The sequence below is a fragment of the Sylvia atricapilla genome, chromosome 5 (genome assembly GCF_009819655.1).
Source record: "Sylvia atricapilla isolate bSylAtr1 chromosome 5, bSylAtr1.pri, whole genome shotgun sequence".
In the NCBI taxonomy this organism is placed as follows: domain Eukaryota; kingdom Metazoa; phylum Chordata; class Aves; order Passeriformes; family Sylviidae; genus Sylvia; species Sylvia atricapilla.
The window spans coordinates 37,987,512-38,002,585 of NC_089144.1; the positions used below are offsets into that span (position 1 = coordinate 37,987,512).

The 15,074-nt window shown below is 37.1% G+C and overlaps 1 protein-coding gene across 1 annotated transcript in view; it reads left to right on the forward strand.

The window, feature by feature from the left end:
• Nucleotides 1–1,731: 1,731 nt before the first annotated feature.
• Nucleotides 1,732–15,074, forward strand: part of NAV3 (neuron navigator 3) — a gene marked incomplete at its 5' end in the record, with an annotated part of 137,357 nt that continues 124,014 nt past the window's right edge. The window contains 3 exons of the mRNA XM_066319210.1: nt 1,732–1,892; nt 4,592–4,731; nt 11,876–12,914. Coding sequence (XP_066175307.1) covers nt 1,732–1,892; nt 4,592–4,731; nt 11,876–12,914 — 1,340 coding nt within the window. The remainder of the gene's footprint in view (nt 1,893–4,591; nt 4,732–11,875; nt 12,915–15,074) is intronic.

Here is a 15,074-nt window from a genome sequence, read left to right on the forward strand (position 1 = left end):
AAAGATCTCATCAAAAGTTATTATGCCAGGCACAAATGTAGCAAGTTCAGTAAAACAACCTATGTCACATTTGCATCAGAAGTCCAGACATTTTTAAGAATTGTAAGAAGAATTTAAGAATTGTAATTTTTAAGAATTTTAAGAATTGTAACTGTAAATTAAATATAATTCAATGTACTAAAAACTAGGTGGATAAAAATACATGAAGTGTAATTATTATGAAATTATTTTTTCATTATTATAAGTAATGTATTATTATAAGTGATATTATATATTATAATATCCACAGAAGCTATGGTCATATAAAAAGGCAATTTGTCAGCCTTACTCTAAAGATACATGTCAGAGAATTGAATGCTGCTTTTACATATTGAATGATTCCTTTTAGCCTCCTTAAGACTGAAGTACACCTCTATCTTTTATATTCATCATGTGCCGTTCTTAATTGGCAGGAACAGAGGTGGCTCTGAACCTTTGCTGGGGTTTAATTTAGTAAAGTAGCAATAATCTCACATCCCATTCCAGTCTCACATTGTCCCTTGGTTTATGCCCTCTTCTTGTCCCTTTTCAGCACTGCAGAGCTAAGGAAGGGAAGACCTTTTTTGCCTGGTTTACACTCAGGTCTGGCTGCTTCAGTGAACTGGCAGAAATTGCTTAACACTGTTCTGATAGACTCAACACCACAAAGTGCTTCTTAAAAGGGCTGCCAGTCTATAAAGCTGGCACTAGAGCACTGTGGTTTCTGCTGCTACTCAGAAGAATTGCTGCAAGATGCAGAACTCTGAGAAACAAAAGAAATCTGTGGCTATCAGAATTTCTACTTACTCAGTTGTCCATGACTTCCTTAATAATTCAAGGAATTTGATATTGTGATTGCACCTGGCTTAGGCACCTATCTACAGCCTCAGACTGTGTGGATCTCAAAGAATGCACCTGCCCATGGAAACTGAAATTACCTGACAGAAAGCTGTACCTTGGCCATACATTTGACCTATCCCCTATGCAGATGTCTAAAAGATTAGAGGAAATAATTTGGTGTCTAGTAGTGCCAGGTTGTTGGGCGTCAACAGGGACACACAGTTTTTAGCCCTGTAGCATAGCATGTTTTCTGTTGCAGAAATGCTACTTGGATACCTTGATAGACAAAGGTGCATTTTCCTATGGAATTCCACGATGAGTCTAAGCACATGTCAGGCCTTTCTTAATGCAGTTTGGATTCATTGTCTGGGTCATCACATACATGACCTGTGCTGTAACAGTCATAATATTTGGGAAAGGGTGCTTCTTCCATATAGCTCTACTGTCAGGAGGGTCACCTTGCTTTAGTGGGAATTTTTCTGAGGCCATGTTGAATTTGGTATAGCAAATCTGTTCCTAACAGCCCTACTGTGAATCCAGTCATGTTGCTGGAAAGAGCAGTAGGAGTGTATTTGTGCTTAGTGCTTTTCATGGGAAAAAAAAACCCCAAAACCACAATGTTTTAAAGTTCACATTCTGTGTGAATTGAGCTATACTTCAGGAATGCAGTCACTGTGGATATTTGCTCACTTTTCCTATTCATAAGATAATGCCTAGAAAATGAGAAATTTTATAAGAATATGATCAATATAATTCATTTTATAAGAATAATATTTCATAACCTGTTCATTGCATCTCATAAAAATCTGCATGTTTACATTGTTTCATATTGTTGCCAGTTAATTTGCATTTTCTATCCATGTTCAATTTGCATTCTTTAACTCATCATTTGCTGGTAAGTGTGTTCTTTCTATACATATTCAAAGAAATTCTTTAATTCAATTTCTCTGTTTCTTCTCATACAGTCTCACAGCCAGATATGCAACTCAGTCTAATCACAGTGGAATTGCAACCAGTCAAAAAAAGGCTTCTAGGTCAGTTAAATATCTCTAATTTATTGCTTGTTAGTGATACTCAAGCAAGTATATGCCCATTGATACTTTATCCTTTGGACTTAAACCGACACTAAACAATGTGTAATTTTTATTATGTGTGCAAGCTTTGGAATGATGAGCCTTGCCACAGAAAAGCCTTGTATTAATTGGCTTTTGGCCAATTGGCTGATTTCTACTATATATTAGCAATATTTCTGGTTGTTATGTATCCTGCATCTTTGTATTCTGCATGTAAAATATTGGATGTGAAGGATTAGTTGGTGATTTTAGTGCTCTGTACTTTCTGGCTCAATTCCTGGCTTTAGTCATGAGTGAAAAGAAGCTTGGGAGTCCACCCCTGTTCCCACTACATGTTTTGCATATATAGCAAACCCACCTGAAAGTTTGAGCTCATACAGAACACAGAAGCAAAATTGGGCAGAAAAAAAGAATGACTTCCAAGACTTCTGCTCCATCGAGAGTATTCTGCACACAGTCCAAGTGAATGAGAGGTTTTGCTTTGGCAGTGAATTTAACAGAGCTGTGTGTTGGAGTTGACTTCTTTCAGATTTTGTCAGTACTTTTAGTATGTCATTTCCATGAGCACTAAAATCTACAAGCCAGATTGTAGAAGAATGAAGCTGAGGTCTAAAGCTTACTCCTTTTTCTAGCTTGCTTTTTTTTTTTTTTTTTTTTTTTTGAGGGGGGAATAATTAATGTGTTCATTAATTACAGCTTTTCTGTACAGTTCATTGGTGAGACCAATGAACTCTAAAGTGCATAATCTACAATAAAGATTGCGTTTTGCAGCATAGAACACTAACACAATGTGAGTTGCTGGTGATAGCTTAAAATGAGCTATACCTTGGTCCAGTTGCTTTGCACCTGCATTTATAGGTCTTCGTTTTCCCTATTGCTGATGCTCCTGTGTTGTCCACATTCAACATGTCAAAGTTAACAGTCTTATTGTCTAACATTTTAAATCTGTGGCAGTGTTTCCGAAGCCTGTTCAGAGGTATGTGACTTGTCCCTTATTTGTTATACTCTTCTTTGCATTTCCTTAGCTGCTTAACATGATTCTGCAAGAGCAATTTAAAAGCTGAATTCAATTAAGAAAGTCATAAAATGAGGTAAACTGGAAAGTGTGTAGATAAAATGACTTCATGCATAATGTGCTTATTGTGGCAAGTTCTTGAATTCTGGCATACAGAATATATGCAGAACTATTTTGTATTTTAACAGAACAGATGAGTTTCTAGTGTTGCACATGCCTTTTAATTGCTATTGTCATTGCCTTTGACAAATGGTCTCAGGGCTCTTACTGCCTGTCAAATTAGGGTAATGAGAAGGAGCAAATGGATTTTTAAGTTTGTTTTAGTGATTCTTCAGGGAACAGAAGATCAGTCGAATTCACGGGTCACGGTAAAGGTTAGCACGTGTACAGCTGCAGAGCAGAGACAGCCTGCTCTGGGCTCGGCACAGAGCAAGCAGGGCAGGCTGCCGGCCAGAATGGGCCATGGAAATAGCCAGTGGATTGGTTCTCTGAGGTCTAAACTGGTAAAGAAAGAGAGTATGGAGTTGTGTACATATGTTTGCAAATGGAAATAAAATTATTTGAACATTTTCTGCTATGTCAGTGTATTTAAACAAACAAAAAAAGTTTGGAAAAAATCAAATGTTTTGTACTTCCTTGTAATGTGATATTTTTTTTTTCCTTCTGCCTAATGCTGCTCTTTCATAATAAAGTGAAACTAACAATTTGATAACTGGTATAATTTGCACTGCCATTATTAAAATCATTCCTATAAGCAAGAAACAGAAGAGAGATGCTCTTCTATGGCAAAAGCCTATGGCTGATTTAAACAATTAATTTTGTCTAAGAAATAACAAAACTGGAAAGAAGTGTGGGTGCCCACAAAGGTGCTTCAGAAAGTTTGAAGTAGGCACATTTAGGAATCTTACAGCACAAAACAAATTTAAAATGGTGCAGGCTTACACATGCCAGAAACAAGAATCTACATTTTTTTTCCTTAGCATAGCCACATAGTAAGGTTCAGATGGTGGCAGCAAATACTAAGAAATGAGCTGTAGAGTCTACATTAGATACTTCTATCTAAAAGGTATAAATGCATCTGTATCATCTAGACAAAATAAGTATTTTCAATATTTTTCATTTAAAATAGTAAGGTGGAAGTATTTTAGCCACTAGCCTTCTGAAAAATAACTGAAGAAAATAACTAAAAAGCCAGCTTTTATGCTAAACACAACTGTGAAAAATTTAATACAGTAAGAGATACAAAATATTTCTCAACTATGTATTGCTGTGCTTTCTAATCTATTTCTTCAATATTTCCTCTCCAAAAGTGACATATTAAGAAATGTTGATATTACACTTGAATATTTGTTAGGGTGAATCTGTTTTAGCAACATTAATGGCAAATGCAAAGCATCTTCTTACATGTCTTGTGACTCTAGAAAGCATCTTTTTCCTTTTTGTGTGCATAAGGATAAGCTTTAGTTTTCATTTGTGGAGTCCAACTAATTTGAATCCTCCTGTTTGTTGTTGCTTCCTGAATTGACTGGGTTTAGTTGGTTTAAAATTGTGATCTGATATTTGCACACTGTCTCTGCTATATGTTGTATTACATAAAATTAACTCATTTCTCACTGATTTCTCACTGATTTTCTCACCATTCCAGGCTTCCAGGACCCTCAAGGGTGCCAGCTGCAGGCAGCAGTACCAAAGTCCAGGGAGCTTCCAATTTAAATCGGAGAAGTCAGAGCTTTAACAGCATTGACAAAAACAAGCCTCCACAATATGCAAACGGAAATGAAAAAGGTAAGGGATTAAAGTTACTGAGTTTATTTTCCATAACACACAAGAAGGAAAAAAAAAAGGACCATCCACAAGGGTCAAAGAAGCAAATGTAGTATTTAGACTTGGTAAGGAGTACGCATGGAAATTGTGGCCAGAATATAGACTTGTGGTTCAGTTGGGATTTAAGTTCGGATTTGAAGATTTTCAAGATGTTATAATCATATTTTATCCATCTTTGATGGAAATATTACAGAGTGACTTTTACAAAGTAAATCCATATTGGATCTTATTCCATATAAAAGTCTATTCTTTCCTGAAGGAATACTGCCATCATTTTCCAGGGACTTGGCATCTTAGCCTCTAATGGAGAAGAATCAGACTATCATGTTTGCATCAGAATGTTACATGTATCTATTCTTTCAGAATCTGGCTTAGTGTGTGCATAATACTGAATAAAGGATTGCAAGTGAAATGAAATTTTGCAGGGGTTTGGACCAGCTGTTGCGACAATGAGCTGAGTACCCTGGGTCCTTCCATTTCTCTCCTCCTGACTCTATCTTCCTGGAAAACGTGCATCTTCAGGCGTTATCTCAATAAGAATAATTGAGCAAAAATGAAGCTTTCTGAGTTGTGTAACTAATCCATCCCCTTCCTCCCCTTCTTTTTCCCTTTGTGTAATGAACAGCATTTTATTCATATCTCTGGGTTAGAACCCAGTTGAAAATGATACAATATACATAGTACCCGTTTGCATCCTTGGGATCTGTGGGAGGAACAAGTATGCAGTGAATGTTCTTCATCCAAGCAACGGCAGCTATCCAGATTTTTTTACAAAATTCTGATGAATATGCTTTGCCCCTAGCTGTATCTGAAGATATAAAACCATCCTTTCAATAGTTATTTCTTTATTTTTACTATCAGGATTGAATGTTTCACATAGTTCTGTAGTGGGTTTTGTTTTATCAAGGACTTGTTTGTGTCAAGACATCCAAGCTAAAACTAGAAAAAGATCAGAGTGAAAACTGAGCACACACTGTATAGTTCACAAATACGATAGTGAAGTTATGAAGCAGGAGATGTGGCTACTTGGGTGAAGGTATGTACAGCAGTTTAGGTTCTAGAATTGCTTCATAATGTTTACATGTTTGCTACTGAAATATGTGAGAATGAAATTATTCAAGGTGAGACATGAATGTAGATAATATTCTTAGCTTATTACTTGGAAGCTGTCTTTTGACTGCTAAGGCTTGCATTGCATTGTACAACTATGTGACTTTTTGCATGATGTGTTTCTTTACTTTCTCATTTCTTTACAGCAGAGAATGAGAACCTTGATCAGGTTTTTAGTGAAATCATCACTTGTATAAGGATAAGGAGTGGCTTTTTTGTAAAGACAATCAATTCATTTTACAGAAAATAGAAGATGTATTGCTGCGTATCTACAGGCTACTGTAATTAAGATGTTTCCATGTGTTCTTTTTTTTCTTATCAAAACAGCAGAATGGATGAAAAAACATTAATTTTGCATGATAGTCAAAGATAAATGCAAGTTTGTTTTAGGGTATAAAGCAAAAATTCATGAGAGAAATGACTGCTGTGAATGCAGTGGTAGCAAAGTGGTATTCTTTCATAATATCCTAAAAGAACACAAAGACCTGTATTTGAGTACACTGTGCTCTACTTTTCCTAAAGAGAGAAACAACCGTGCCATGCTATATTTTAAACTTAGTTATTATACTGACTAATTTTTTAATATTACAATATGATTTCCAGGTACATTTTTGATATATTTAAAAGTATTTTAGGATGTTCTGTAGCCTGAGATTTTTTAAAGTATTTGCTTAGAAACAAGCTTCAACCTTTACAATAGTAATAATCTAAAATTATATAAAAACATTATTTTTGAAAAATAGTGTCACCATACAGTAACAAACTGATATTTCTCTACAGTGCAGTGCAAATAATAGACCTTATATTTAAATTTTTGCTTCTGATGCAGATGCCTAGAGCAAGATAACTTTACCAGCTTTTTTTTTTTTTTTTTTTTTTTTAATAGATGTACAGTCCATATGCCCTAATTTGTAAAACAAAGAGATTACTTGAGCTAAGTAAATAGCTGTTAGATATTGGGACCATCAAACTTCTTCAAGGACAGACCACTGTTGATACATTTTTCTCTGCTTTACATCTTTCTGTATGGGCAATAAGGAGACCTCAGAAAATATATACAACATAAGATTTATTTTTTTTAATCCAGTTATAGATAGTACTTGTAGTCCATTCCTTCCTAACACGGTCACTCAGTCTCTCTGAGGAATGGATATGTGATCACAGAGTTAAAGGAGACCTGAAGGTGATCCAGAAGAAGGTGCGATATCAGCCTCTTATTTAGTATTCCATTATTTACTCTCTCACTGATGTGATCTCCTTTGAATGTTGCTCAGAGAGTAGCTCAACTCAGAAACTGCCTCCCCTGAGCAAATGCCGATTTGCTCTTTACCAGCAGAGTGGTTTTCACTGACAGACCTGATCCACTGTGTGACACAGGTAGCTGTGTATAGCTCTGGTTAAGTCTGAAATACAGAATGCACCAAAACATTGAACAAGCCATTAGCTGGAACTTGTTCCTGGAGCTTTAGTGTGATTCTTTTTTTTTTTTTTTCTTCCTGGACTTTGCAGTTTACAGATCAATTTAAAAGAACGTACTTGCTTTTCAGACACATCAGATTTATCTGCCTCTGATTTAATAACATAAAGATAGAAATAGAACTAGGAAAATTAAACTGTTTGAATGAAGTAATTATTCAGATTGCTAACAAGGTAGAAAAACAGCTCATTTTGAGTACAACAAAGAAATAATGTTCTAATTCATGCCACATTTTTAAAACAAATCTTTACCCCTTAGATATTAGAAACAGTTTATTTGAACACTGATGAAGGTGTCTATGTCATGGAGTTGTATCTCTAGCTTTTTAATATAATTTAGTGATATAAGATGGTGTTTCTGTTTTCTCCAAACTCAGTTTAAGTATTTGGTTATTTTGCCCATACAAGCTCTGAGAAACTCTGCCCTGGAACTCTACTGTGTGATGATGCTAATGCATCTCTGGCCAGTGTGTACATCTCTGTCTAGTTTGTGTATGTTTCTTCTGGTGCCACTATTTTTCCAGTTGTCCCTGGTGATGTTCTCCTCTTGTGCATATAAGAGGTAGCTACTTTCTCCTGGACAGCTAGAAAGGGAGAGCTGAACAAGTTGAATTCTTTTAATCTCACTAGATAGATCTTCCATTCCTTCAAACATTCTTATAGCAGCCCCTGGCAGCTCTTCCCTTTTCTACTAACCTTTTTATTGTGACTGACTAACATGAATAATCTGGACACCTGCCTGCTACCGAATATTCAGATTATCATGGCTAATTTTGCTGCAGTGGAAGAGATGTTAAGAGGTTGTCCTCTGCAGCAGCACAGAATACAGTAAAGGTCACAGATGAGAAGACAAACTAAGTTGATTATGTATTAGGCCCAACTTCAGCTCTTCATATGTCCTTTATTCAAGAGCATATGAAAAGAGGATTTGAGAATGTCCATTCTATCATCATGGCCTTGCTGGGTTATGATAGAAATGTCTCTTTTTGCACTGAACACCTGAGAGTATTGTGTTTCTGCTGTGCTTTTACAGCAGAGGCTGAGCTCTGAAGCAATGAGTTCTCAAGCAGAATGCAATACTGTTTTCACCAGAAGCTGATGGTGCATCTCAGAAATAAGGGGTTTAGCCTGAAACAAAAGACTGACTTCTTGTAAAATTTTGTTTACAGAAATAAGAAATCCTTTTCATGGGTTGGGTTCACTCTGTCTCAAAATCACCACAAGGTGGGGACAAGTTTCATCTAATGAGCAGCTAAAGCCAAGCCAAATTGAATACACAGAAAGCAGTTAATTGTGTGTGCTTCAAGTAATGCATTTGTGCTGGAGGTGGAGGGGAATAGCTCTTTTAATTCTACATCTTTAAACACACAGACAGGTTATCAATACTTCTTGAGAGCATGCAGTTCATGTTCCTTGCAGAAATATAAAGGATGCCCTTTAAATTGAAGATTAATTCCAAGCTAAAGTTCTCAGTAATTTTTTGTTGCTGTTTATGATTTGTGACATAGGGATCAAATAAACACCAGTGGGTCCAGGAATCTGTATTTTTTTGCTATGTATATGTAGCAGAATAAGCTGATGATGAAACAGTAAATATTCTTCTTTTTACATTTTTCCTCTCGAGGAGTTCGATATTATACAGCTGCAAATATGGAAAGGCAGGAATTCTTCTTTTTAATTAGAACACTTTTTGTTTGTTTGTTCGTTTTGGTTTTGGTGGGCGTTTTTTGTTTTGTTTTTTTGTGGTGGGGTTTGTTTGTTTGTGGATTTTTTGGTGTTTTTTTTGTTTGTTTGGGGTTTTTTGTAGTAAAACTAATAGACTGAAGCCAGAAATATGTAACATAACTAATACAACAGAATGTAGTGACATCCCACTGTTCACAGATTGTTACATGTATTCTGCAATAGCTTTACATATTCTTATGGTGAATTGTTCCTCTGCAAAACTATTGGTACAGCTTAAGACCCAATCCTCCTGTATATGTAGGGCTAGCTTAGTGCAAGGCAAGATGTGTGCAAGTGCACACCCACTTTAGAGCTATCAGCCCTGTGGCTGATTCCTGGTATATATAGAAAAAGCCTGAGGGCTGCAGTAATTTCCAATAGTTGTGGTTGGCCCCAGGGTCTTCTACAGCATCTGAGGCTCACTAGACAAGAACAGGGGCCCAGCCAGAATTCCTGCCTTGGTCCCAAGGGATCAGCTATGCAGCTGCCCACCTGCATAGCTGGAAAGGTGCTCCATGGTGCAACCTGGAGCCCAGGAAATACACTGTAATTTGCCTGTCACAAAAAATACTCTGAAGCAAGCTTTACTAGTTAATGTTTTCTTGCTTAGAATGAGACTTGGCAGAGTCACTTGAAACCTTTTGTGAAGGTGGAATGAGCTCATTTACAGAATCATAGAATGTGTCAGTTTGGAATAGACTACAGTGGGTCATCTGGTTCAACCCCCCTGCTCAAGCAGGGTCATCTCACAGTACATTGAACATGGGTTCATCCAGATGATTTTTTAATATGTCCAGGGAGAGAGATTCATAACCTCTCTGAGCAATCTGTTCCAGTTCTCAGTCACTTACACAGTAAAGAAGTTCTTCCACCTGTTCAGATGGAACTTCATGTGCATCATGTGCATCCTGTTGTCTCTTACCCAATTGCTGGAACCACTGAGAAAAGAGTGAGTTGATACCCTCCCTCTAGATACTTGTATACATTGGTGAGGTCCCCTCTCTGTCATCTCCTCTGGAGGCTGAATAGGTCCAACTCTGCCAGCCTGTTGTAGTGGGAGAGGTGCTCCAGTCCCTTCATCATCTTTGTCGCCCATGTAGCACTATGGCATTTGCATACCAGGCTGAGGAGCACACAAAAAAACACTGGGCAGGTGAAATTCTATTGCTTCTCTTAAGGTGGAGATGATTGGCTTAATGGAACTAGTTGCTAATAGAGTTAAGGAAGTAAAAATGTTCCGTGTTGTAATGTTACTTTTTGTTCAAAAATTTTTAAGTATTTATAAACTAGAACTTCTTAATTCTGTTCAGAGCAGTAAATTTTTGCTGTGTTCGCATTCTCTTTGTTAAAGGAAAAGCAGCTTCACTTTCAGTATTCTCAAAATTCTGCCTTTCCTGAATGTATTAGCAGCCTTCAGACTTCCAGATGGGTAGTTGAATCTTTACTTGAGGTTTAGGGCTGAGACTGCAAAAATGAAAATGATGCATGACTTCATATTGTGTGCTGAAGGGACGACTGTCCTCAGCATTCTCATCTATGATATTATTCAGACAGGGAGGGCCCAAAGTATCACATACTATGTGTATACGCAAAGCATCAAGAACTCTTGTCATTATGCAAACTATATTTGTGTTGCTTATTTCATGGGCTTTTTGTAGTACAGAATTCAATATACTATAGACCAGCTTACATATAATTCTCCAGCAGTCCCAACACTGAGTGGCATGGCAAGATGTATCTACTAAAAGGATATATGTCAGCTGCTGAAATAGCTGTGTACCACATGATCTGATTGCCATTACCACGTCATTTATCTGGTGTTTTAGAGTGATGGTGTTTATATACTCAGATATGTCTTGGGAATCTGAACTTCATTTGGAAGAGCTTAACCTTTTCATGCATTGGTCTGTTTTGGTTATTAAGGCTAGATGACTAAAATCACAGCTATTAATTGGCATAGTTTGATTATTGCAGAAGGAGCCTCGTTCTCACTCATTCTGAAGACCCACTGAAGTTCCTGGATGATGCAAACATAGTGAATGTGCCAGAGTCTTTTGTACCTACCTGAGTTCAGAGACAAACCAGATATCATTGCTGTACCCATGCCGATGATGTATCATTGTACCTTACAAGTATACTAACACTGGTGAAATTGTTGATGAAAGTTTTTCCTACCTATGAAAGTGTACTCAGATAAATTCCTGAAGTGATCTGATAAATATTGTTAACAGTACTTAAAACTAAAAAATGTATTCTCATCAGCTTTTTTTTCTTTATGACTATTGGTTTTATCCCTTTAACTTCAGTATTACTGAGACCTTCTCCTCTTACACAAAACGTTAGCTTTGTAGCACATAGTCTTCTTTCACTAAACATCAACCCCCTCTTTTTCCAGTTTTGTTCTTCTGCCATAATTGCTGCATTCTTTTTTTTTTTTTTTTTTTCCTTTGGTTCTTCAGTGTTTTGTTATGAACAAGTGATTGGAAGAACTTCTTTAATACAGATTAAAAAATAAAATCTTAACTCGGAAGGTTTGATTTGCACAATGAAATTTTTGTAACGAAGGTGTTTCTGAGGCTTTCTTGGACTGTAAAAGTATCAAACACCATGATAATAGTGGAAAGAGAGGTATTCTATTAGCATCCTTCATGTTCCATGCACATATAAATTATGTTTGGTTTAGATCACTTGTAAATGTGTTTTCAATGCATAGGGAGTATGACATCACCTAAAAGCAGGAAATGGGAGGGCAATTATGCCACTAAAAAACTGTGGGTTTTCTCTGTTTTTTAAGCAGATTCACCAAAAGGCCCTCACCCCTCTGCAGGCATGAATGGAAATGTGCAGCATCCCACCAGCACCGGGCAGCAGCAGGTCTCTGCCATACCCTCTCCAAGTGCCAGCAAGCCTTGGCGCAGCAAATCCATGAATGTCAAACACAGCGCGACCTCTACCATGCTGTCTGTGAAGCAGCCCAGTCCTGCAACCTCCCCTACTCCAACTTCAGACAGGCTCAAGCCACCCCCTTCTGAAGGTGTGAAGCCCCCTCCATCTGGACAAAAATCTATGTTAGAAAAATTCAAGCTGGTTAATGCTAGGACTGCTCTGAGACCTCCTTTGTCACTGGGCTCAGGACCCAGTGACAGTGGGAGAGAGGATGACAACTTTTCAGAGTGTGGTGAAATGGATGTCTTAAGTGGTGGGGTGAACAGCGGCGGCTCCACAAATAGCAGTCCCAAAGTATCACCGAAGTTGGCCCCTCCGAAAGCTGGCAGCAAAAATCTCAGCAATAAAAAGTCTTTGCTACAGCCAAAGGACAAAGAGGAAAAGAACAGGGACAAAAACAAAGTTTGCACTGAGAAAGCAGTGAAGGAAGAGAAGGATCAGGTCATTGAATCCTCTACAAAGAAGAGCTCAAAAATTGCAAGCTTAATCCCAAAGGGAAGCAAGACAACAGCAGCCAAGAAAGAAAGTTTAATATCATCTTCTAGTGGGATCCCAAAACCTGGATCAAAGGTGCCAACAGCAAAGCAGAGCACTTCCTCTGCATGCACAGGGAGTAAGGAGGTTGAAAAACTGAGGACTACAAAAGGAAACCAGTCCCAGTCGACACCAAAATCTCAGCTTAGTGAGAAGGCTTCTCCTTCCTCTGGTCTTGCTTCTTCTGAAGGGAAAGAATCAAGTGCTTCTCTCGCCCCAGGATCCTCCATTGGTCTGTCAGCCTCGACGGCTGCAGGCAGTGGCCAAGGTACAGGAAATGGCATAGTCCAGCTTCCTCAGCAACAGCAATACAGCCACCCAAACACTGCCACGGTAGCTCCTTTCATTTATAGGTAAGATCGTGGAGGGAAATTGGGGTTTGTGCCACTGTTTCGGAAAGAGAGCTAGAATGGATGAAGTAATGGTGGATCACACTGTTATCCCCCAGTTTCTGTCACAGCATCCTGCCAATGCTTTCCTAATATCATTTTTTAATTAATGTTACTGTATTAACAATTTCTTACACAGGCTCTGAGTCTTTACCTGGTATAAAAGCAATCCACTGCAAATATTTACCATTTAACATTCAGGGTATTTTTGATTAGAAATACAGATCATGTGGTACATTGTCTGTGCTGCTTTTGAAAGGTCACGGCTGAGTCAGGTTTCTAGTGTGAATATTCTTGTTTGCATTCTAAGAACCTCAACATCTATTTGCTGATATTTGATAATATTTACTTGGAATTCACCCTTCTTTTAAAAGATCATAAAATAAACTCATGATGTTTTCAGAATGCATAACAGTACTGGTGGATATTTGAGAAAAAAAACCCATATACAAACTTCTACAAGTATTTAAAAATATTTGAACAGTTTATGTAGACAGAAAATGCTGCTGTTTGCAGTGCTTTTCCTGTTTAGTTTTCTACATGAAATAAGTGTAGATGAACTCCCTGCAGGCAGATAATTTTTACAGGCAATAGTAACTGTTCAGAGGGCCAAGGCTCTGGAAAAGAAGAATGAACAGTTAAATGTATCAACATTTCTGTGAATTAATTTTGATATATGATAGAGCAGTTGCAGAGAAGCTGGGAGATTTGTTATTGTGCAACTCAGAAGACAGAAAAAGTGTAGAAAGATTGACAGACTGATTTGAATAATATTTTCAGATGTCAGCTGTTGGAGGGCTTTAGCTACAGTTGTGGGTAAATGTAACATCTGATAAAATTACAGATACATTATTAAGCAAAATATACTGCCAGTTTTTGTTAGTGACTAGTACTCTGGATAATCTTGGCTAAAGATTAAAGAAGTGATGAAGTAGGCTCTGAGGAAATATATATATCATTACACACAACTAAACATAGCTTCAAAACCAATCTGGATGACTGATAAATTCAGAAAATCATATGGGAGGAAGAAAAGGCTCAGTATGGGTTATATTTATGCTAATATGCAGTGGAGCCTCTTGAGTTTTAATTATATGTATCACTGGATGCACTTAATAGGCATGTGACTATCTGGAGTAGCCTCAGTGATACAGAGCATTTGTAGTGTGGTACATGGGACAGCCTACATATGTGTTAGGGTGCATATAGGAGAGAGAAAAAGGAGCTATGATTTGCCTTCAGGTGTATTTGCTGCTTAATGGCTATTTTACTACATATTGATGCCATTTCATTGCATGATGGACATGTCTTAGTTTTATTTTAAGCTTTGTCTTGAAGAAGTACATATTTTGAATATTAAAGGGTGATAGAAGCATGCATCTTCCAGTAATATTTCTTACTAATAATTGTTTCTTTGCTCCAAACAAGCAGCAAAGGAGACTGTATTTGAAGTTAAATCTCACATGAAAATAAAATTCTCAGAGCCAACGTCTGATCTCAAAATGCCTTAAGAACAGAAGATTGGCTTTGATGAGGTTGCTTCAGTATGTATCTCTCTAACTGAGTGCAGAATATGACTAAAATATACACAATAACTAAACTTCTTAAAAATCTCAAGGGCTTTTTAATGCCACACAATGATTTAATAAAAAAATATAATCAAGGATAAATGTCCAAATTTTCAAAGTCAGCATATTTATTTCTGTGGATATATAGTAAGTGGAAATGAGCAAGAGCGGGGGTACTATATTTGCATTTTTTTGTTCTTCAACATATTTTTTTTTTCAAAGCAGTCACCACAATTATTACACAGAATTTTCAGATGTGCTTTTTAACAGCTTTATATGAGTTATTAAACAATGATTACCATTTAGAAAAAAAAACAGGGTTTTTTTTTCTCAGCTACAGGGAGTATCCAGGCTCTGTGAGTTTGTACTTCAGTCCTTAAAAAAATGTCAATAAAATTTAGTAAAGATAGAGTGCTTTTTTATCCAGAGTTCTGCAGAATCTTATAAAATAATTTTGTCATCTATTTAGACCATTAGCACAAGCATAAGTAAGCTAGTGATTTCTTGATTTGTTGCTGGCACCTGCAGATAGCATATTATTTGAAATATTTTTTTG